Source organism: Temnothorax longispinosus, chromosome 8 (genome assembly GCF_030848805.1).
Source record: "Temnothorax longispinosus isolate EJ_2023e chromosome 8, Tlon_JGU_v1, whole genome shotgun sequence".
Classification (NCBI taxonomy): Eukaryota; Metazoa; Arthropoda; class Insecta; order Hymenoptera; family Formicidae; genus Temnothorax; species Temnothorax longispinosus.
Window position 1 is genome coordinate 2,634,547 of NC_092365.1, and position 23,820 is coordinate 2,658,366.

The 23,820-nt window shown below is 44.7% G+C and overlaps 5 protein-coding genes across 13 annotated transcripts in view; 3 read left to right on the forward strand and 2 right to left on the reverse strand.

The window, feature by feature from the left end:
* LOC139817356 (uncharacterized) overlaps nt 1–2,434 on the forward strand; it is a 63,160-nt gene extending 60,726 nt beyond the window's left edge. For all 8 annotated transcript variants that reach the window (XM_071785366.1, XM_071785363.1, XM_071785364.1 and 5 more), the window contains one exon: nt 275–2,434. In XM_071785366.1, coding sequence (XP_071641467.1) covers nt 275–709 — 435 coding nt within the window. In that variant the 3' untranslated portion in view covers nt 710–2,434. The remainder of the gene's footprint in view (nt 1–274) is intronic.
* Gcs2beta (glucosidase 2 subunit beta) lies at nt 2,275–5,508 on the reverse strand. The gene is made up of 2 exons (XM_071785386.1): nt 4,414–5,508; nt 2,275–4,331 (listed from the first exon to the last, which is right to left on the reverse strand). The coding sequence occupies exons 1-2, from the start codon at nt 5,342–5,344 to the stop codon at nt 3,670–3,672; spliced, it is 1,593 nt and encodes a 530-aa protein (XP_071641487.1). The 5' UTR covers nt 5,345–5,508; the 3' UTR covers nt 2,275–3,669.
* Nucleotides 5,509–6,988: 1,480 nt separating this feature from the next.
* On the forward strand, nt 6,989–10,593 carry Rnf11 (Ring finger protein 11). Of its 2 annotated transcripts, none has more exons than XM_071785388.1 (2): nt 6,989–7,704; nt 8,209–10,593. In XM_071785388.1, the coding sequence occupies exons 1-2, from the start codon at nt 7,564–7,566 to the stop codon at nt 8,590–8,592; spliced, it is 525 nt and encodes a 174-aa protein (XP_071641489.1). In that variant the 5' UTR covers nt 6,989–7,563; the 3' UTR covers nt 8,593–10,593. The 2 variants fall into 2 exon arrangements, with proteins under 2 accessions (XP_071641489.1, XP_071641490.1); XM_071785389.1 differs by having other exon boundaries at nt 7,007–7,695.
* On the reverse strand, nt 10,302–15,330 carry Lin (protein lines homolog). Its single transcript, XM_071785374.1, has 2 exons — nt 14,219–15,330; nt 10,302–13,477 (listed from the first exon to the last, which is right to left on the reverse strand). The coding sequence occupies exon 2, from the start codon at nt 13,294–13,296 to the stop codon at nt 11,548–11,550; it is 1,749 nt and encodes a 582-aa protein (XP_071641475.1). The 5' UTR covers nt 13,297–13,477; nt 14,219–15,330; the 3' UTR covers nt 10,302–11,547.
* Nucleotides 15,331–16,474: 1,144 nt separating this feature from the next.
* On the forward strand, nt 16,475–22,413 carry Su(w[a]) (suppressor of white-apricot). Its single transcript, XM_071785372.1, has 8 exons — nt 16,475–16,718; nt 17,734–17,903; nt 17,987–18,192; nt 18,278–18,500; nt 18,756–18,835; nt 19,571–19,738; nt 20,500–21,785; nt 22,093–22,413. Exons 1-8 carry the CDS (start codon nt 16,522–16,524, stop codon nt 22,253–22,255), a joined length of 2,493 nt encoding a protein of 830 aa, XP_071641473.1. The 5' UTR covers nt 16,475–16,521; the 3' UTR covers nt 22,256–22,413.
* The last annotated feature ends 1,407 nt before the right edge of the window (nt 22,414–23,820 follow it).

Consider the following 23,820-nt stretch of genomic DNA (forward strand, 5'->3'; position numbering starts at 1 on the left):
CGTTAGGGAAAACAGGAAAATATAAATTAAGAAAACATTTTTCTATTTTTTTTTCTTTATCTGAGAAGAAATTAGTGAAATGAATAAACTTGCTTGGAATTAATTAATTTTTTTTTTATCAGGATTCTCTCTCTATCTCAAGATAATAACAAAATTTGCTATTAGTGTTAGAAAGAACTATGTGTAAGTTAAGTAGCTTTTTCAGATATATTCTCCAAGTATTTTCCCAATCGTTTTTTTCGATGACAGAAGTTAATCTCTAACAATCTTTTAGGATTCTTGGTCGAGCAGAAATGTACCGGCGACCGATTCCGATCAAACGTCGATGGGGGACGACACTGAAGACTCCAAGTCGCTCATTTCCGCCGACAATAAATACTACTGGCGCCAGACTTCTGAGCCGGTGTCTAAAGAGAACTTGGGTATCCAACAGTTGTTGGCCATCACAATAATGACCAGGGTGGCTGACAACGGAAATAATCAACGCGGCTCCGTCATCTATCCGAAGAAGAAGCAAATGAGCACGTCGCAGCCGTCGTCGCCGGTAGCCAAGCAAGAGGACACGAAGATGCTTTTCGACAATCTGCTAGTGAGCAATAAGAACGACGAAGATCTGCAAAACATGCTCAACGGAAACATATCGGAGGTGTCCACCGACACTAAGAGCTTCAAGGAGAAACTGATCATGTTCGAAAAACTTGGGAAATGAACGCGCCCGGCGATAGAGCGATATGGAATCATTCTTTCGCGATTCTTCTTTTCGATTAATGGATCGCTTCGTTAGCGGCCGATGCTTAATGCAAAAAATGAAGACACGAGAAAAGATAAACGTGAGAAAAGATAAACGATCTCGTTTAGCGCTTGATAAATACGCATGCTGTAGACTAGTGTTCTCGCTATTCGAACTATTTGTATCACGAACGGAATAAAAACGAAGGAAATCGAGGATTAGAGATAATTATTTTTCATAGAGAACTTTTTTTGATCATTAGATTCGAAATAATGAAAAATTAAATCAACGAGTAATTGTACGAATAAAAGTATCAAATCGGAAAATATTCTAATTTCAAATATACAAGCATATATCTAGAAAAGGTAAAAAAAATGTTTGAAGTACCTAAAATGAACGTATTAAAATCATTTCTAAATAAATTGCTCGCATGTTTGTATATTAATTAATCGAAAAGTAATCACAACACATGGCGCGGTATCTCTAATTTTAAAAGTCGAAGAAAAGCTTTCAGTTCACATTGTTAATAGCCGGCTGTGCTTTGTCGTTGATGCATTTATCGGGGAAATCGGTCCCATTCGCGACGACATTTTTCAACAATCGCGTTCGTGTTTTTTTTTTTTACACGACTGAAAACTGACACTTGAGATTATACCTGATCGCGCACGTGCTCATCACCACGGAAATGCATTCGCGAATGTGCATACATTCTCGTAGAGGGCTTTGTTTCACTCGCAGATAGTTGTACAGTAGTTTAGCAAAGATGTGATCCCTTCGGCGTGATGCATTTATATGTATATCGTGTATTACCCCATATCATGTAAATATGAAAGAAAAGTTGTGCGTTATCGCTTTAATGATTCTGAAGAAAAAAAATATATATACATATATAAATGTGTTTGTCACACACATTATAGTATTAACATTGATAAATGTAGAAGAGACACGAGAGGTGTTTAAGCTGTACGACGGTCTAAGAAATGTTACGTGTGCAATTATATATTTTCGATACTGTCGAAAAAAAAATTGTTTATTCTATACAAAGAAACGTATTAATCTCCCACACAAATTGCCCATAAGCTGCCTACACGTGGAAAGTGTAATCCGAATTACGCTAAAATGGGCCTACCATTTTTTCGTCGATGAAACTTATCACTAAGTGATATTAATACTTTGTCTCGATTTAATTAAATATCTATAGGAGATTGTTAAAAGGAGAGTGGATAAGAGGAAAATTGTGAAATTGTCGATAGTCGGCGATAGCATGCGATCACCCCCGCATTTTTTTTTGCTGATCTAGGAGGCGTAAAAAAAGGCTGTATAGAGCATATCTTCTTATACTCGACGAATTTCGCGAGAAAGAAACGGTTTTTGTAGCCTTTCAAGTGCCTTACCGAACCAATCGAGGAACCGAATCGATCGTAGAAGGACGCGGGAACGTTATATCAACCTCTCCCCCCCTTTAGTTATTCAGATGTTGAGCGTACGTTTCGGATCCCGAAAGATGCAAAGATCGTCTCTTAGAGTAAATAGAGAAAACTGGATTTAACCACCACGTCATTGTAATATTATGTAATAATATACAGAATAACAAGTGAAATTCTACACACAGACATACATACACGCGCGCATTTACAATGAACAGATTTTCTTTCCATTGATGTAAATAAAGCTGCCATCGCAAATTACGGTTCGACAACAGAAGTTCCTTTCTCTCTTTATTGCATGCACATCCCACAGTATCGCGCCAGCTCCGTGGCGCGTCCTTAAAAAATTACAAAATCATCGACTTAAGTGTATAATGCGGAACATTTAGGACATCGTATGTACGTACGTGTGGCTAATCAAATCCCCGGAAAAGGTTCGAACTCGCTTTTCCCTTATCGGTACGAGGTATGCACTATGTGACACTTTGTATATATGTTTCATTCAGATTTTTGGCGATTTAGTCATTATATTACATTACATCTCGATTTTATTCTTACGATTCACGTAGAAATGTTTCGTGTACAAAAAGAGGAATGTAACAACGAGTTTTTTTTTTTTTTCAACACGTTGGCAATGAATTCGCGCGTAACAATGGTCTCTCCGCGGTTTTTCACAAAAACGGGATAAGACTCAAGATAATTACTCTTCGGACTTTATCACTGGCGAACTTCGTTCAATATTATGTAAAGACTTCTCGAACGCAAGGACGATATATTGATCGCAATTGTAATCGTTGTAATTTGCGTATATAGCGGCACATTTTAACGGAAACACCAGAATACCTTAATCATACATTTGTCTGATTCTTGTTTCAAATTACCAAAGTTATTTTCGTTTAAATAATATCTATTCATATATCGTGTTAGATTGATCAACAAACTTTTACACCTTTTAACATATTGTGGACCGATGATATGCGAATTATAATAGTCGGTAAAATATATATATTTTTTACCGCGTCAATGAAATATGATTTCGAACGGTCCACGATTTGTTAATATAAGACTCATTGGTCAATCTATCGCATGATTAGGTTCTGTTGACAATGTATTTTATCCACAATAACGATTTTGTTTTTGACAATACAAAATTTCGATACTAAAAGATATGACCGATAGCGTCTCGAAACATGTGAAACTAAGTGGTAACGGTAATGATTGCTAGCTATATTGGAAAAAAAAAGACGTAAGAGTGGTATTGGACCTTAAACGGATCTCGAGGGGACAGATATCCATCGAAATAAAGATTACTACCTACGTTACTAATGTATCAATCACGATTACGTTGGAAATGGTTGCGAGAGATGTATTTTTCCTTTTTATTTTAACGTTATTTCTTATCGATCCTTGCAACTCGTCTCGCAGCCTGCCGAAGGAGCGTAAGGTGCTTGACATTCACGTTGTACGTGCAACCGACCGCGCTTTTTTCATTTTACTAACAAATGAACAAGTTTATAGTTCGTCGTGCCTGTCGGACGACTCGGCCGCACTGGGATTGCAGAGCGCAGGTGTGGAGAACTCCATGGCGTACTCGCAGCGACTCGGCTCCGTTACCGATATGATCCCGTTCTCCGTTCCGCACGACAAGGTGACGATCGTGGAACGTGCCGGACCGTTCCAGCAAGTGAGGCCACGATCGTACTTCATCTTGGTGTATTTGGCACCGACCGGTCCGACCCATTCGTTCCAGTGGCCGAGATTGACGCTACTGCCGCCGGATTTGGACCTCTGGGTCGCCATGGAGTATAGGCACAGCTTGTAAATGTACTCCAAGTCCGTGTACTCGAAGCACTCGCCGTCGAGCGGCGCGAACACCTCTTCCGGCCCGTAATCACGGTCCATCTTCTCCTCCAGCTGTCTGATCTCCGACTGCAAGTCATTGAGGGCCTTCTCCGCCTCCTGGAAACGTTCGCGGGCACCGGTGGCCTCGTTGACGAGCGCCTGCGTCTCCTCGTCGTATTGAACTTCCGGTTCCAATGGTTCCTTCTCGTGTTCCTCCTCGGGAACGTCCTCTTCCTCTCCCTCGGAAATTTCTCCCTCCTTCTCCTGATCCAGGTCTTCGATAGGCTGCTGCTCGTCGGTCTCTTCCTTATCCGTCGCCGCTTTGAACATACCTGCAATTACATAACGAAATTGATAGCTCGCGAATAGGTCGCAGAAAGAAAAAAAAGATAAGCAAGCCTCAACGTTATCTACCTTGCTCCAACATCAAGAAAGGCTTTATGTTTGCCCACGCGTTATCTACAAACTCTTGCAAAGAGACTTCCTTCTTATCGCCGAGGAAATACAGCGCTTCCTCCTCCGACACGGCGCCGTCCCTGTTCTTGTCGAACGTAACCCTGGTCTGCAGCTCTGCCGTCGTTACCGTACCACTGGAATCCGAGTCCAATATTTTAAAATAATCCTCCGCTTCGGAAACGTTCGAGTCCTCGTCCTCGTCCTCCTCCTCCCCGATGGTCTCCTCGGCGGTCGGCTGTTCCGTCTCGGCGGGCTTGTACTTCTCCAACGCCAGGCTCTCCAGCTCCTCCGCCTGCTTCTTCAAGATCTCCTTCTCCTTCTTGATCAACTCCGCCTCCGTGTAGTCCGTTCTCAACTTGGCCAGGCGCGACTGGTGCTCCGTCCTGAGGGTCTTACCCCTGGCCACCAGTTCCAGGCGCAGCTTGTTACCCTCCCGCGCCAGCTGTTCTGCCTTCTGCTGCTCCAGACGTGCCTCCCTACCCAGCTCGCTGCAGTTGTCGACGCACGCCACCCTGGACGCGTACTCGTCGCTCGTGTCGCAGCAGTCGCAGACGCCGTCGTTGACCCAGGACGACGGTATGTAGGCCGGCTTGTGGCCGGTGTTCTCGCAGTAGAAGAAGCCGTTGGCGCACGCCGCCGTGCCGGGCTCGTCGCTACCGTCCCCGCAGTCGCAGTAGTCGTCGTTTACCCGCGTGAACGGTATCAGCCGGCTGCCGTCCAGGCACTCGAAGTCGCTGTCCGGCCGGTAGAGCGAATTCTTCGCCACCGGTATGCCGCGTATCTGCAGCACCCCCGAGCCGGCTACGTGGCCCGGCGTGTACGCGGCCAGGAGCAGGCTCGCCGACACCGCGAACGCGGCCAGGAGCCGTGACGCCCGGTGACCGTCCATCCCTCTGGCACCTCCGGCAGTTTCTCTCTCGTCGCAAGGTCGCGCGTCGGCTCCGCCCGGGTTGAGATCGAGATGCGAGCGCGAAGGACTGTCCCTTTTGAGGTTCAAGTGCGGACGCGAGACGACAGTCACGACACGACACTCGGCACTCGGCCACTCGGCGCCACGCTTCTCCGAAAGTTCGCCCGGGGGCGACACCTGACACTGACAATGAAGACAACTTCGGCAACTTCAAACGCGACACGCGTTCAATGTATCCTTCCCACTTGAAAAGAGCCGCGTCTAGTCGAATAAAGATATAATTATTTGATCTATTATTTTACCGATTACTCGGACGCGGCTTTCTTCGGGTGAGAAGGGCATTAATGCCGCGCCGGAGAGGGAGAAAGGGAGCAAACGCGAGAAAAGGCGCGCGGACATGTATGATTCGAAGGTAACGAGATTTGCTCTGGCCGCATCCTCGAAAAATCCGAGAAAAGTTATCGGGGATACATGACTCGCGAGGAGGTGCTCGGAGTGCCGCGAGTCGAACTCCAATTCGAATCTCGCGCCCTTCGGCGAAGTGAGCCGCGAATTCTAATATCAGGAACCGAATTCAAGATATTAGGAGAGTATAATATTTAAAAGTGAGAAATTAAATTCTGTGCCTGCCGCGAATTTCGAAGGATAATTCTTTCCGTGCACTTTTGCGAATCGATTTCCGCGAACGACAAATCCACACACTTTGGAGTGTCCAGAATTAATATTCCCGGAGTTTCTGCACCTCTCGCGCTTTTGCACAAAGTTAAGAACAATGACGCGTTAGTAAAACATAAAACGGTAATATTTTTATCTAGATGATCGATATAATTATTATATCTAATAATCATGTATTTATCTCCTTATACTAATATAGAGATTTAAATTTATCTGTGTTAATATTACATGTATATAATATCTATAGGTAAAAATCATCTAACAAGATAATCAGCACAAATCTTGAAGTATCCATTAGTCTAATTAGACGCAAAATAAGATAATCGGCCGCTTCTCGCCGCGCGGAACACAAGAATTCGAGGAAGCGGAACGCCGGATGGTATCAGAAGCACATCAAACTAAACTGAGCTGCCAATTTCAAAAGCGCGGTCACGCGGGGAGGTGATGCACCAAAGATGCAAAAGGAATAACAAAGAGGAATGGATCGGGAGATAAAATCGGCGATCGCGATCTCTTCGCCGCGGTGACGCGTTTGCCTTGTTTTTCCTTCTGCGAGATTCAGAGCAGCATTCCCTCTCTCTCTCACGCGCCTGTTTCTCGTTTCAGGTGCGAGAAGAAGCGTCAACCGCAGCGAGGCGCCGCGCCGTCGGGACGCGCGACGCGTCGCGATATCCCGCTACTATCCGTCCCGAGAACGTCGGGCGAGCTCGAAAGTGCCTTCTCATGGAGTATGACTCGCTATCGCGCTCCGACGTGATTAGGGATACCCGGGAGACCAGGTGAGGCCGCCCGTCGACGCGCGGCATTGTGATGAGACCTCCGCGTAGCGCGGAGATTCAACCTGACTGCACCTTTTCTCCTCTCTTCCAGCGTTTTCTCGTTTCAGACAGCAGAGCGTGAACGCGACGTCGATGGAGAGACCGCAAGAGGGAGAGGAACGGCTAGGAAATCGCAAATTTTGTCGCGCAAATAAAGCGGAGACAGAATCGAGGAAATCGAGTCGGGGGCGATACGTCGAAATCGACCAACTTCCGCTCTGCCTGCTGCCATTGTGCGCGGACGAGTCACCTGCCGTGCTCCGCGCAGTCCGCGCATCATGGCGACGCTCAGCTGGTAGTGACGAGTGACGACACTCGGCTGCTGCTGGCTAGTGAGGGGCACCGAGGGGTATGTGACGGCTGCGTTTGGACGGGCTACCTCGGGCTACTGCGACGGCATCGTTGTTATCTCGATCGCGTTGGCCGAGCGTCCACTCGGTGCTGCTCTCGCGAGTCGACGAGCTCCGCGGAGAGCGACGGTCCAGGTGAAATGGCAACAAGGTGCACGGTCGCTGTCGCGCTGCCGCCGTCGCTGCCGCGTCCGCACGGGATCCTGTAATCGCTCGCGCGGAACGGGAAAGCGGGATCGGGGTAGACGCGCGGATGCGACGCGCGAGCGACCTGCAAAGCTGACAGCTCGCCGCTAGCTAGTGAGAGACAGAGAAAGTGAGAGAGAGAGAAAGGGAGAGAGATAGAGAGAGAACCATGGGCAACTGTTTGAAGCGCACCGCTGGCAACCAACAGGACAATACCACCCTCCTGAGCAACAATCCCGAGCCCAACGTGTCCGCGAGCGGATCCTCGCAGGAGGGCCTCGGGCCGCCGATCCCCTACAACGTAATTCACGTACATCGCCATTGCTGTCTTATCGTCGTTGTTGCCTTGTCGCCCGAAATCCAAGCTATATCGCAATCTTCTATAACCTTTCTGCGATCTCTTTCCTTTGTCCGTTTCTGTCATTGTTTATTTGAATACATTATTGTTTATTTGAATACATTTAGACCTGATTTCAAACATCGAGTAATTAACCGTACCGCGAAAGACTTCTTACGACAGATTTCTTATGATGCACTGTGACATTGAGCCAATTAACCGTGTCGATTTTATTCTGTCTAACGCAGTATTTTCTTTACAATTGCTTTCATCAGTGATAAAGGGTGATTAATCTCAGAAATATTCACTTGTCAATTTTTATTTTAGTCACGGCATCTAACAAAACAGAGAATTCTGAAAAACAAACATACATATTTACGTACTTTTGCAAGTACGTTAATATGTTCCAAGGATCCGTAAGCGACGTGGAAGAAAATGGCACAATTGAATACTAATTGATTTTTCAATGTTCCACAGCAAGCGGCTTATTACCCGTCGATCGCCACGAGGGAACGTCATTTGCAGTCCACCAACTTGAACATCGGCCATGGGATTGGAGTCAATCTGGTGCAGAGCACCGGCTCGGCCGGCTTGAGCGAGGAGGAGCAACAAGTGAGGATTGCGAAGCGTATAGGACTGATACAGCACTTGCCGATGCGCGAGTACGACGGTGCGAAGAAGGGCGAGTGCGTGATATGCATGATGGAGCTGCTAGTGGGCGAGGAAGTGCGTTATCTACCTTGCATGCACACCTACCACGCGATCTGCATCGACGACTGGTTGCTGCGCTCGTTGACCTGTCCGTCATGCATGGAGCCGGTGGACGCAGCGCTAATTAGCTCATATCATCCGACTACTTAATACCGGAGTGACGAGAGTTTTCATCGGTTTAGCCGAGCGGAATTAAATTACTAAGGCTAAACGTGAAGCGACTGCAGAGAGAGAGAAAGAGCGAGAGAAAGTCGTTGCTTTTGCTGTAGACCGTATAAAGGCTTCTGGATAGTAGAGAGATCGCGTGTCAATGGTTTGATTGTATTTCGCCGTTATACGATATACATATAGGTGGGCGCGCGTGTTGTTTAATATAATAATCTCTATCACACACAAAAGAACACTCTCCCTTAATTAAATCCGCAGGTATCTTTTTTTAGATCGTTCCTTACGAGAAGGCAAACTTGGGACTTGATTTTAATTAAATTTAGTCAATATCACGGCTCCCCGAAACCTTTTTCCGTAGTGAGTTTTTATTGCTTGTACATTTAATTTCTCATTTAGAAAAGAAAGATGAGGAGGCGGCTCGATGTAAGAGTGCAATAAAGCGTTGAGTGTAAGCCCCATGTGCACCGATAGGCATATATAGTCGAAACAATAAGTATATATATTATATATATGCGTAGCAATGAGATAATAAGTGCGACACGTGCGGAAATTATTATGTCCTTTGTATTTCTCGTGCGACTTTTTGTGTAACACATGTTCGTACACGTTCATGCGCGAATGTTAGACGAGCCAACGCAAATTGCATTTTCTTCTTGCATAATCCGTTTTAATCGCCTCCTTGAGTTGTCCGGATATATAACGTACCTATTCTCGGGTAAAATAAATTAGTCGATAATTTTAAACTTAGGAGATGGGATTTCTTTCGCGGATGCAGATTATACACGTGCGTAGACACTGCAGACCGTCGGGATTGCGTAAATGATAGTCCGCTATATTTTCGTGACGAAAGAAAGACTGTCTCTAACGATACTCGCATACGTTTTAAATTTTCTTGATGCCTCGCGCATGTGTCGTTACGTAAATCGCTTGAACCGCTTTTGCCGCGACGAACATTGAACGTTTTTCATTTAAATAACGTGTACAGAGAAAGAATGCTTCATTGTATGCTACGGACGATTAGCGGTTTATTATATCGATAGTGCGGGAATACGTATAGCAACGAATAAAGAGAGCGAACAAAACAGTAAACGTAGAGAAGAAGAGAGAGAGGGAGATAAAATGCGATAAATGATCCACACTGTTGAATACTACACGCTAATAATGGGCTACGTAACTTAGATTCTGTTGTTAATTTAGTGGAGCTTGTTGAACTAACTTTTGCTGCAGTTACAGTAAAGCAGTGGACATTTTAACCGTTCCGCGCCAAGTAAAACTTTACCGAGGTATGTACAGTTTAGTGTAGTTTCGTACATCAATGTATAATATGCGATAGTTTTACCGACTTCGTGCGAAGCGACATTTCAAACCGAAGAGAGATAGAGAAAGCGAGAGAGAACGCAATTAAATGTTTAATTTATAAAAAGAGGGGGAAAAACTTAACCACATACGGTACCGCTAAGTTTTCGTTTTAAATGGGAATATGATGCTGTGAAATAGTGATTTATTGACGAAGTACAGAGGTATATAAATAATGATTTAATACGCAAATATAAATATTTAGTAAGAAAATTTTTGTGTTTCTGGAAGATGTCCATCTCGACACAAAATTCCTCGATCGCGCTCCGATCGAACATTTTAAATAATTAGAGCTATATTTGCAAATTCTAAATAGAGAGTAGCGTAATTTTATAAAAAAAAAAGGAGATAAGCCAAGGAAGGCTAAAGTTACGAACTTAATTCTAATGGGTCTTTCTAAGTTAAAAGGAGGAGAGAAACAAAAAAGGAGATATCCGGACGGTTTGTCTCGGTGAGATAAGCGCGTTACGTCGCTCTAATCAATGTATCGGACACTTTGCGCGATTAATCGCGGGGCATCACTGACAATCTGCCGGGCTACATTATAATCGTAAGTCTCGATAATGGCAATTGTATTTGACTTGCGTTTGGGAAAGATGATAATAAATATTTGATTGAAAAAAAAAATATATATATATATAAGGAGAAGAAATATCTTCCAGCTGCCGCCGAATCTGATCTTCCCGCGAGAATGTGGAGTCTAGAATGTAGAATCGTGAGAACGGCGCTCAATCACAGGGGGAGATTGAATTAAATTGAACACCACAATTATAAAAGTAAAAACGTGAGAATTTTAGTGTATTACATTACTTACAGAAGGAAATCTTAACATAATTTCCTACGTAATTTCCTACGTCTTCCTTATTTGCTGCATTATAATTTATGCGAGGCTAATCCGTAATATAAAATTTTTCTTTTTTAACTTTCTCCAGAATTATCGGAAGAATAACTTCATCCAGCTAAAACTCGGTATTGCAAAGTCGGCTCTGATGTGCTTGTAAAATATGTACAGTTTTTCTCAGGTATTTTATCAAAATACAATAAAGTTACATTTACAGATATGACTGGAAATTGTACAAATAGCTCTCGAAGTATACATATAAATATTACACTAGTGGTATACATCAATATGTATGCTCTCTGGTGCTTTGGCAGAAACATAATTCATTAGCACCACACGAATGCAGTTTCGTTTTGAGACGATCAACGCGAATTTCCCTGTCTTCCTTTCTTTTGTACTCTACTCCGATTCGATCGCGATTGTACAACTCTCAAAACTCGACTGATTCCGTGAACGAATGGAAATTTCTCCATCTTGCAATTCCAGCTATATTGAAAAATTTCGCTAAAGACTAATAAATAAGAAACGCGTTTCGTCCTTCTGAGTTTTTTTTTCCAAGAAGACGGGATCGGCGGAGTCAGTCCAGCCGCTTTGCGGGACGGTATGCGGCGATCTGTACACTACACGTGATATTTTACACATGGCAAAATCTAGCTAAGCTCGGAGAGTACTGACGTTCATACAATTTGTACACACATGATGACCATTTCGAATCTCTCCGAACGTTTTTTTCCCTTATCTTACACGAGGTTGTTACCGTTCTCCACATTACCCTCGTAGAAGGACTCGCATTTCTCGAGTAAACGATGAACCGGACTAATGTTGTACGGGAACAGGTTCTTGGACACCAGCCGATCGATGGCCAACCGTAGTCTTATCAGTACCGTCATAGTGTCGTCCAACTCGCGGCCGCAACACCTGACGAACTCGAGCCAGTTACGCCTAATGTATTTGAGGAATCGCAGGAGATACAGCAGGAAGCAGGTCTCGTTGCTGACCAACAGATCCAGCAGAACATCCGGATCATGCGACACGGCGCGGATGAATTGCACAAAGGTCAATGTGGGGCTGAGCATCTGGCCCAGATCGTTCTGGGGCGGGCCGCGATAGAATAAGCCCACGGCGACGTCCAGACAGCAGACCATACCCTCGATCAAGAAGTCGTCCTGGTCGTGGAACATCTGCACGACCCATTGCGACAGCGGCATCTCCGGATGGAAGGGCATCAATGCTTTCACGCACTGATCCAGCTGACGTAGTACCTCGCGGATGCTCCTCTCGATCACCGCCATGTCCTCGTCGAGATCCTCGGCCTCGGAGCCGAGCGACGAGTCGCTGGAGTCGCTGCGCGTCTCCCGCACTGTCACGGCGACGCTCTTGAGCACTAGCAGCACCATCTTCTGCAGCAGAGGACGATCGCCCTCGCCGGTGCCGCCGCCGAACCTACCGGAACCGTGACGGTAGGGCAACGCGTCGAGCAGACGCCAGTCCTTGACGGCGCGGACGATGAGGTGCGCCAGGGAGCACGGTTCGTCCGGTAGGACATCCTGCAGCGCCAGGGTGCTGCCGTAGCACAGTACTTCGTTGAAGAGTCCGAGCAAGTGTCGCCAGATCACGCCCGGCACATTGGCGTTCAGCAACAGGACGAGATTGTTGAGCTGCGAGTAGAAAGGTTTGGTGTCGATGACGGAAAGATTGGCTTTCACCGAGATGACGGTCTCCCACAGGTGCAGGAACGTGATGACCACGGACGCGTGCTGCGGCGTGTACGCCGTGAGAATGTCATTGAACTTGGACACGAGAATTGTCCACTTGGACTCGAGCGCCTTCACGCACATCGCCTTGACCGTCGTGCTGTCGAAGTCGGTGATGACGAGGGTGTTGCAGCCCGGCGGCGGCACAGACGTCTCGCCCTCCTCCAACGGGTGTATACTACAGTCTTTATGCTCGACCACTCGCTTGACCACGTCCAGGGTGAACAACATCTGGCTGGGCGAGTGGCTGTTGACCAGGGATTGCGTGAGCCTCTCCAGCCAGGCGGCCTCCACGTTGTCCCGCGCGACGATGAAGAACGACGCGAGCACGCGACTCGCCGCGTACGACACGAACTTGTTGGTCGTGTAGGACAGGTCGATGATCTGATCGACGATGCCGTGCTCGTTCCGCGCCACCGCCTCGCACACGTCCGCCACCCGTTTGCACATGACATTCTTCGCGTTCTGCCTGATGGCCAGGTCGAACAGCAGCTGCAGGGCGCTCAGATACTCCAGAATCTGATCCGTGTCCCAGTCGGACAGCACGGCGTAACGGATGCTACCGTCGGTCTCCTCGACCGTGAAGTTGGTGAACGGCTTGCGCAGACTGCTCTCCGGCATATGGCACAGACATCGCGCGAGGAGGTTCCTCTGCAACTCCTCGACGTCGGCGAGCCCGTTCTTGGCCCCCGCGCTAATCTCGATACGCTGCTTCTTCTTAACCGGCTCCTCCATTACGTTGACGGGAGGACAACAACGATAGATGCACCATTAACGTCAAGTCGACCATTAACTCGTCGAGTTAGCTCTCTCGTGTAGGTGACGCCGAGAGGGAGGAGCATCCGAGTACCCACGAGTCACTTGCATTTTCTGCGTCAGCCCATTGTAGTCAGCGGATGAGGTCCATCGGGAATACCTATTGTGAGAAGTCATACAAACGTTTGTGTTGAGAATTGTAAACAAGAGAAAGATGAAATGAGGTCTGTCTTTTATTACTCCATTTATTGCTCCACTGAGCTGCACTAGAACTTCCCTTCTCCCTTTCGCCAAATTGCAAACATATACCTAATTCACTTTAACTACAGAGAGCGTACGCTAATTCAGCAATAAAAAACAGACCTATCATCAAACAGCCTATCATTAAGACTTGTACTCCGAGTTTTTATATCAAACCTAGATACATCGTGTAACAAAATTCAACGTTCGCTATTAAATATTTAAGCAATTCACCACTGATGAAAGACTTGGTACAGTCAAAACGTTCAGTTATTGTACGTCTCCTAATTTTCTTCTTTTTTATTTAACAAGTAGCTTTTTAATACCCAAGTTCACTTCTGCTCGTCCTTCGGCCGATGATTACTTTACAGTTTAGCTTGTATAGCAAACGGATCAACCTTACATAATTTTAATTAAGACTCGTTACCCGCACGTACAGCGTTACCGAGCGACAGCACGCTTCGTTTCCTTTGAATAATTTTTTTTTATATTTTTATGCCACTATCCTATTTTATTTATCGCGGCGCGAGCTCAGAAAAGTATATTCGCGCCTTCGCGCGAGCGTCAGGTTTCCCCGGATGGCCAGAAGCGGACGGCAGAAGCGCGGTAGACGATGTCTGGTGTGTAACACCAGAAGCCAGTAGGCAACGGGCAAACTTACACCATTAAATTCCCACCGCGCTATCCTCGCCGCGGGACGACGGAGGCTGCACACCCCTGGCTCCTGGACGACGTCGCGTGCGCAGCTGGGCTATCCTCCGGCGACGCGCTCGACCGCGCTGGATTCCGCGAGTTCGTGGATCGGCGCGACGCGCCTCGTTCCAGGACGGGGGGGCCGCCTTCAATGGCAGCTCTCGCGCGCGCAGAGGGACGAGCGTGGAGCTCACCCAACACCGGGGTGTGAGCGACGCCGAGTGTGTCTTCACTGTCCCGGCGGTGCAACGTGCTCCGGGCACCTCCGATCGTCCGAGGGACTTCCGCGGCGTCGCTTCGCGTCCCGTCCCCGTTCCTCGTCCCTGGTCACTGTCGCGCGTCGCGTTGAACACGGGCGACGTTCCCCGTTCGCATGGCGCACGGCCACGCGCGAACGTTAGGTGGAGGGGGTGGGGAGGGGGAAGGGAGGAGGAGGAGGGGGCCACACGCGGCGAAACGTTTCCCCGCACGATTCTTCGGTGTCAGCCGCGCCGAATCTCGGGGATCCCTCTCTTGGGGATGATCCCTCGCGAACTAGGAAGCGACACCCACGGGGAGGAGCACACGCAGCGCTCGCACGGCAGCGGTCGCGCACTCGCTCTGTTGCCACGTATACGACGTGCTACCGACGGCGACGGCGGCGGCGAAAAATGACACGGGGGCACGACGCGCGATCGACGTACAACAACGGCCGGCAGGTGCAGCAGCACGGCGATGATCGTCGGCAGGGGCGCGTAACACCGTGCCCGGTGTCGGGCGGCGATACCTCGAGGCCGCGGCCGCCGCGTCGTATTCCGCACGTATTCCGGTCCGTTGGCGTGCCACTACGGCCGGGCATCGTGCGGAGCCGCGCACAGGACATATATAATGGAGCCGCGTAACACGGTAGCCGTCCGTCGCGCATTCCATAACGTTACTGAGGGGGTACGCGGTGGAGAGCCGCGCGGCCAATCGTGCGCGGACGCGCACGCCGTCGTGCGTGATGATCCGCGGGCGCGTAATGCGTCGTTTATCGCGGATAAAAGTCGCCCGTAACGAAATGCCGTGCGATAAATAAGCGCGCGATCATCGGCAACTCAGCATCGATCGGGGCGCCCCCGCGCGGCCGCGCGTCGCCAGCGCCGTGGCGGGCGATTCGAATCGCTCGCCGCCTGCGGGGCCCTGCAAGTTGCATTTTCCCGAAATTTATAAAAAAAAAAGAAAATACACGGAGGTCGGTATTCATAGTCGGTTCTTATATTTAAGACCATCTTAAGTACTATCTTAAGATGTCATTAACCAATCACAGAGCCGTATTAGCATCTTAAGATATTACTTAAGACGGTCTTGAAATAAGATCTGATTATGGATACCGGCCGGAGAGAATTTTTTATTATATTTTATCCTTAAATTCACTACAAACTTGGGACAACTTGGCAACCAAGGATTTTTTAAAATATACAAAAGACATTTTACAAACGTGATAAAAATTACCAAGCAGATTGGTAAATTTTGAAAAATTATTGAAATTTCCTAGATATATTTTAGTAAAATTAATTAAACATTTTATATTATTAATACTTCTTTATTATGGTAAATATTAGTCAAAATAGCTCGCATAAAATTCTTGGTGGTACATATCCCACAACTACCATGATTTCAGGGTAAATTCTAAGAGAAAATTCTCTCCGTATATAAAAAGTTTTGCGTTGAACTTGACGTTTCGCGCGATTGCACGATGATTCGTCACCAACTTCACGCGGAATTGAAAGGCGCGGAATAAAATGTTCCGCTTGAAGTTGCACACAAATTGTATATCTTCGCTGTCGAATATCCGCATTACATTATCGATTATTACATTATCGATTCGTTGCAGCATATTTAATTAGCAGTACGGCAAGTTCTGTCAATTAAAAAGAATTGCACGGTAATTAAACTGTTAATCAAAGATGAGAGGGACGCAAAAGGAAAGAAATTCAATTCGCGCGGAGGAATTTGGCGAAATGTGAACCCGACCGAAGTGAGCTCGCGAATTCAAATATTTATAAATCTGGCGACCAACTCCAAACGGCGCGAAGTTTGAACACGACGGATGTTCATGAATGCGAAAACTTTCCTTGCGTTCTAGAGTCTAGACGCGCGCGCATCCCGGAAGCGGGGGCGATTCGTCGCGTTCCCCTTCCCTTTCTCCTCTTCTCTCTCTCACTTTACCAAGCTTATATATATACGCGGCGAGTGCGGCGACCGTCGAGCGGAGTAGCGGAGAAGCGGAGCAGTGGAGCAGTCGGGAAAATGGCGTCGTCGAAAAGCCAACGGTGGATGGTAGACTCGGGGATTCTGCGTAAAAAGAATAGCGACGAGGAACCGCAGGAGCTGTTGGTGTTCGGATATAGCTGCAAATTATTTCGCGATGATGACAAGGCGAAAATGATTGATCAGGGAAAGCATTTGATACCATGGATGGGCGATAACACGTTGAGGATAGACAGGTCCGTTTCTCTAACCTAGACAAATTTCTCATCTAGGATATTTGTTCTCATGCATAATGACCACGCACCGTTTTTACGTTTCCCCGACTATGAAAAACGTAAAGTACGACTGACCTCGACCGCAAACAAACAAACAAACAAAAAAATATATAAGACCACAAAATTCGAAAACCGAATTTTAAAAAAAATCAAAACCAAGTACTGCATTTAGAAGCGAAAAACAAGCGGGGTCCCCCTTCTCATCGTTAATCTCTGGATAAGCAAACTGGAGACTGTTTAAGGCTTCCGCAGGTGTTCTATCTCTCTCTCTCTCGGCTGTGAAACGCGCAGTGTGTGGCAGCGCGATTTACGCGCTCTGCACGCGGGTGCTCCGGTGAGACGTGACGCTTGTGGCTGGCCGTCTGTGCAGCAGCAAGGTGAGACACGGCGTTGAGAGACAAACGGGCAAGGCTGACGGTTGTAGGTAATTTATACGACCGCTCAGCACGGTATGTATTTGGCACATTAGACTCGGCTTTGCCTCGGGGCGGCGCGCAGGGCGTTGTTACTTTTACTCGCAAGCTTATATAGTTGTATGGACTTTCATGCTCTTCTCCACGTGCACATGTATGTTCAAATTAATCCGCATCGACGATATACAACGTATACAACGTGTAAATGTAACAAGACAAAACATGTATCTGTAAATTTTAAAATAAACATAATCGAATGCAATGCTGTAATTTAGAAATTAACGGTAACGAGATAATTGTTACTTCAAATGGTTATATATATATGTAAAATACTTGTCGATGTTATCGCGGTATGTTAATATTTTGATGAAAAAGCAAGAACAGGTAGAAACGTTACTCGAGGCATCCTCTATTTAGCTCTGTTCTATTTCAGAAAAATCGCTCTGTGTGGTGGGACTTACTTCTTTGACTTAATATTTTCAGATGCCGTGGCCAACTTGTGCATCAAAACACCTAAAACGATATCGTCTTCCTCCTCTAACGGTTGTATTGTATGTGTATAGATACGATGGACGAGGGGCTCTGGCTGACTTACGGATTCACGAGCCACCATCGGGTGGTTTCGATCAGCGGACGATACTTACCGAGGAAGAACTGAAAGTAGAACAACTCTGTGACGAGGAGCGGTATCGGTCCCTTTACAACAACGACGCGGAGGAGTCCATGAATCATGGTAACGTATCTTCTTTCCCGAAAACGTTTTGATTGTACTTTTCGTACACACTACCAGAGTTTAATCGCGAATTCGCATTGCAGAAGAGGAGATAAAGAGGTTGCATCAAGCACTGGACTCCGAATCTTCGTACAATCAAGTGGGATATAATTACAACGAAGATGAAAATGGTCATAAAGCTTCCGGCGAAGAGTCTCAGAGCCCGAAACAATCGGAGGGCTCTCAAGAGGAAGATCAGGCATTCGTGGCACCTCCCGAACTGGAACCATTTCCCGAGGGAATGGTCCTGGTAAGATGTCGTTTTGTATTTGTTTTATTGTATTCGTAGATATTAGATAATATGATTACATAACGTCAATTTTTCGAATGTTTAGCCGGAAACGCAGAAACTGAATGCCATTATAATGAAAACGGCGCTGTTTATAAGTCAACACGGAAGCCAGTTGGAAATCTTGATAAAGACGAAACAGGCAAACAATCCGCAGTTTGCGTTCCTATCGATAGACGAGCCGCTCCATCAGTATTACAAATATGTCCTCGATGCTATCAAGAGTGGAAAATATAACCCCGAAAAGCAACCTGAGAAAGAAGAATCCGGTATGCATATCATTTTCTATAACAAGCGATGCCTTATAGTAATTATATTGAAGTTGAGTTGAAGTAATTGAAGCGACATAAAGCAGGATTTGATTACCCACACCTACTTTGATTCTACTTAGTTTTTCTTGCCGTAAGTATTGCCATAAATTTTTGTTAATACTCTAATTGGTAACCTATGCATAAATCTACCTTAATGATCTTGAGATGTGTGCGTGATGTCTCATCGTTATCCTTTTTTTTTTTCAATGCTAGAACCTGAGGAAGAGTCTGACCAAGATGACGAACCGTACCTGCATCCAAGTCTCGCGTCGTCGCTTACCAAGATCGAAGCGGTACGTTTCACACGGTACATTTTGTCACTTTGCACGCTGTACATTAATCTGTTCTTAAAAATGCATAAGCGGTCCCTGCGCTCTCGTGCAGAAGAATTTTGCATTCGGGGTAATTCAAAATATGAAGATCCCTAGCTGGACCACACTGAATTATTTTTAAGAATGGCGATCTCGATATTCACACGGATCACAATAGGATGAAACGTTAATATTACTCTGCAACACTAATTTATGTGTCAAATATTTCTGCTTCCAGGGCTGATTCTGGTACGCATTGGACCTATTCTCATATATTTTTATTTATTCATTTATTGCACCATTTAAAACTCTTTTTAATTCCTTCCGCGTGCGTGCAATATTCCAAAAAATTTATTAAACGCATTATTTATTTATCACTTTGTTATTAATAGTGAAATGATGAAGTGAATAGAATCAAATATAATTAAATTTTTAAGTTATAATACAATTATTAAATTTATGATTTTTTTTTTATATCTAAATATTTACAATCACAATTTATCATATATTTTTAAAAAATAAGCGTTTTTGAAATATTTTTCTGATATCTTTTTAAATTATTCTTCTAAAGTTTGCATTTGTAGATATAACGTAGCTATAATAGCATCCCGGATATATTATATTTCCAGTTTTACTTTAATGGATGGATACCGTAGAGGATATTTAATTTAAAATAAGCTAAATGCAGAACTATAAGAAAATTCTTTCCGTTTATAGGCACCTAGTATACCAAGTATACAATATAAGCCGTCGGCGGATTGCGCGTACTCCATGCTCGTGAACAAGATCACAGGGAAACCACCACCGTCCAAGGTACCGCAAGCGTTAGACCCGACGATCCAGGCAATGCCGTCCGCTGGATACTATCACCCAGTGCCACCACAGGTATAATTCTAGTATCATGTTAATAGCAGGATACACATTGAAGAACATTTTAATATTATTTTCATAAAGTGGGGTTTATTTATTTCGTTTTATTACTTTTGACTTGTATTTATAACGACTTATTTCACTTCTGGTATTGATACCTTCATCCTCTGTAACATCAGTATTATTCGATAACCGCCTATAGACTTAACATCTGTTTTAAACTTTGGCACTTAATTTGACAATTCTGTATTCTTCTGTGACAAATTATATCATTCGTATTCCATGTCTTTAAACTTTCGCGCTCTTATGACTAAATGGTGAGTTCATTTACTTATATCCGTATCTTTATCTCCTTGTTGATTATCACATTATAGATAGAGATTATTTAGTCAACTAACTACCAACATGCAACGTAACGTTCCAATTTCAAAGCAACTTATTGATCAAATTAAATATTGATCAAATGGGAGAACGCGAAAAAATTCATATTTACGTAACTGTATTTTTTTATGTTTTGACTACGCTGAAAATGGTTCAAAACAGAGCCGAAACGTCCCTCATTAACTTGGTAAATTATTAAATAAAGGCCACGTTTAACAGAACGTTTATTTTGCAACTGTTTATTATGTAAATTATAACTTATAAGTTTACACATTAATAACCGCATTGCACTCTCAATTGCCTAAATTGCAACCCCACTTTATTGATTTTATTACCGAGAGTCCTAGATTTATTATTTGCATTGTTCTTCATTACATTACAATGTCTTTTTTCAGAGTTATCCTCCTTATCCTACGCCCATGCAGTACTCACATGGTCCAGTTATATACGGGTCAAATGGACAAATGCAATCCTCCTCGCAACTCGTCATGCCAACCATGCTAAACGATACGGCCACGACGCAAACCGTATTGTCCAAGGAGACACCTACGCCGTTGGTACCGTACGGGATACCTGCCCAAAAACCATTGAGCAGGCCATCTTTTATCGTGCCACCAGCGGAAGTTCAGGTCATCATCGACAAGATGGCAAGTTACGTGGCGAAGAATGGACGCGATTTTGAGACAATTGTCAAGAACAAGGGGGATTCTAGATTCAATTTCTTGGAGTTGTCGCATCAGTACCATGGTTACTACGCGCACAAGCTGACGGTGTACGAGGGTGCGATAAATCCAAAGGTGTTGACAGAAGAACAGTTATTGCAGAAGCAGGAACCGCAGGAAGAGAAGCAGAAAAAGCTGGAGGAACTGCAGAAGAAGCAACAACGAATGGAGGAGGTGCAGAAACGAGTGAGAATGATACAGGCGAAGAAGAAGAACGGCGGCGATACGAAGGTGAAGCAGAGCACGGGATCGGCGAAACAGATCACCACTGTATCATTCTCCATCAAAAAACCAAAAGATGGAGAGAGCCCAGTAATCGAGAAGAGGAATGCTTTACCGTTGGAAGAGAGCGACGAAGAGATGGAGAGTGACAAAAAGGATGCTAATTCCAAGCCCGGTTCGCCCGAAGATAGCACAGCCGATCCGAATTTCTCGATTGCCATTGGGGACAAAGACCCACCGAAATCGGAGAAGAAACCGAAGAGCGATGACAAAGAGTTGGTGGATTTGACGGACGATATACTCGAGGATTGTCAAAAAGAGATCAGGCATAAACAGGCGCAGGAGGACAGGATCAAGGATAAGCTGGCAGCGGCCGCGCGGGATAAATTACTTTCCAGGGAACGACAGTTGCAGCTCGAGAGAAAAAAGAGAGCTGCTATATTTCTCAGCCATATCCAAACGCCAGCACTCAAGACCGGTTCTACCACGGTGAATCCAAATTCCCGAAAGGACGATTCGGACGAGATACACTCGCTGCCGTCGCCGTCTCTCGAGGATAATAAAGACAAATCTTCGCAAGATACGAAGATGTGCGGTAATTCTCTGATGGATCGATTGAAAGGCGCGGACCTGAGCGGCAAGAGATCGCGACAACGTTCCAGAAGTCGGAGCGGAAGTCGCACGGACAGGCACAAATTGCACAAAAAGCACAAGAAAAAGAAAAGTTCTCATCGAAGGTAATTGAAGTTATTTTATTGTAAAATTGGGTGCAGTAAAAATAACAGCATAAAGTTCAAAATTTTAATTTTTATTCAGAGGATGCGTACCCATTGTAATTACGTTACATTATTTGCTTATAGCTAAATTTTATCTTCAACTTGCATTCTGTTAAAATAATTTATTGCTAAGTTTGTAGTTATACTTATAGTCACGCTTTTAAAATATTATCTTTTAAACTGCGTTATTTATTTCTTGAATTATGACCTAAAATCTCGTTAAAAGTATTTCGTCTGTTTAAATGTGAACTGCACATGTATGTTTCAGTAATTACGACAGCTCGAGTTCCTCCCGCTCGCACAGATCCAAGAAGAGCAAGAAATCATCCTCGCGGCACAGATCCCGTTCGCGCAGTCCCTCGCACAGGCACCGACACAATTCACGACGGCGGGAAAGCAATACGAGCCACTCGGACTCCAGCTCGCCTTGATGTCTCCTCGCTTTATTTAAATAAGATTACGTCAAGAAATGTTGTATATATACACACATGCTATTACAGATAACGTATATTATAATCGCGTATTGTGACAAATTTGATACACCTTTTGTCATCAAGAAACATGAAGAATTTACTCTTTAATTTTTCAATGTTTGTGTGTTTGTAGTCTACCTCTCGCGCCTTTTACACGTGTATCTCTCTGTTTTCCATTACGCATTCTTCCGATATCATTTTTCGAAATCGCTTATTTATCTGTGAGCTCAACTATTTATCGAATCCTGTCCCCGAATTTCTTCCAACTATTCATATGTATATAAAAGGAAAAGTTTGGAGGGATAAGATGTCCGATAAAAAATTTAGCTTTATATGTATTCAATGTTTTATATTATACATATTTATATTGTACAAAAATTCCTTTTTTTCCAAAATCAATTTTTAACACTATGTGAAATAGGTTGCGCATGAAAAATACTATTATTTCAAGACAAATATGTTTAAAAAAAAAACAAGGTTGTGAATGTTATGATGATTTGCAAAAATTGCGATAATATAATACGAATGTGTGGTGAAAAAATTTCTTGATCGTGTGAGGCTGACGACATTTTGCAATATCAAAGGTTATCGAATTGGATATTTCCACGCACCGAGCACGTTGCAAATACTATTTCTCGAATGGTGGAATGCTAACGCTATCGTTTTTTTTTTCGTCATCGCGTCATTTCGCATTTTCACGTGGCGGCCGAATCCTTAACCGATCCGAATGCAACACGCGCAACCCATGAACGCGCGGCAATTGAATCCATTTGCCGCGGAATGGTAACAATTATATTATACATTTGACATCATTCGCACGTCGGTTGCGCCGCGTGTCAACCGATCATCACGGCAATCCGGTTTAACGCGGTTTAACGAACTATTTATAATGTGCGTCAGTGTTACACATGGCCGATTTATCAGTGGACAATTTAGAAATTTATTTTTAGGTGTGCTATTATTGGCGTCTATTTGTTTCATTGTTTTATTTTGTTCTGCGATCTTTAAAAAAAGAAAAGAGAGCTAAGTCGTTCAGTTTTCTTCAAAAGCTGTTAAAAATTATCAGGCATTCTAAAGCGCTTTCTTTACTTATCATTTACTTTACTTGCTTTTTAGAATATCTGTTATTATAATAAATTATTATATTATATTATTTCTCTCTCGTTATTGTGAAATTCGCCGCTTTTCGCAATCGCCGAGCGTATCTGTCGCACAGACGCGAATATGAACAAGACATTCATTGAAAACAAATCGCTAAAATAAAGAAATCCCAATCGTAAATTTTTTTTCAAAGCGCTCGTAGAGCGGCGCCATGATTTCTTTCGTTGCACAAAGACCGTCATTCACGTCTGACGATAAAGTGATATCTTTCAACATCGGTTTCGGTCCAATTTCTACATTATCGCGATAATTGCCACATTTTGTTTTTAATGCATTTACTTTTCTAAGAAAGCTCTTGAATTGATTGCACTCTGGAAATTTTGCCAGAATCTGAAAGCGCTCTTTAACAATTTTTATCGCGT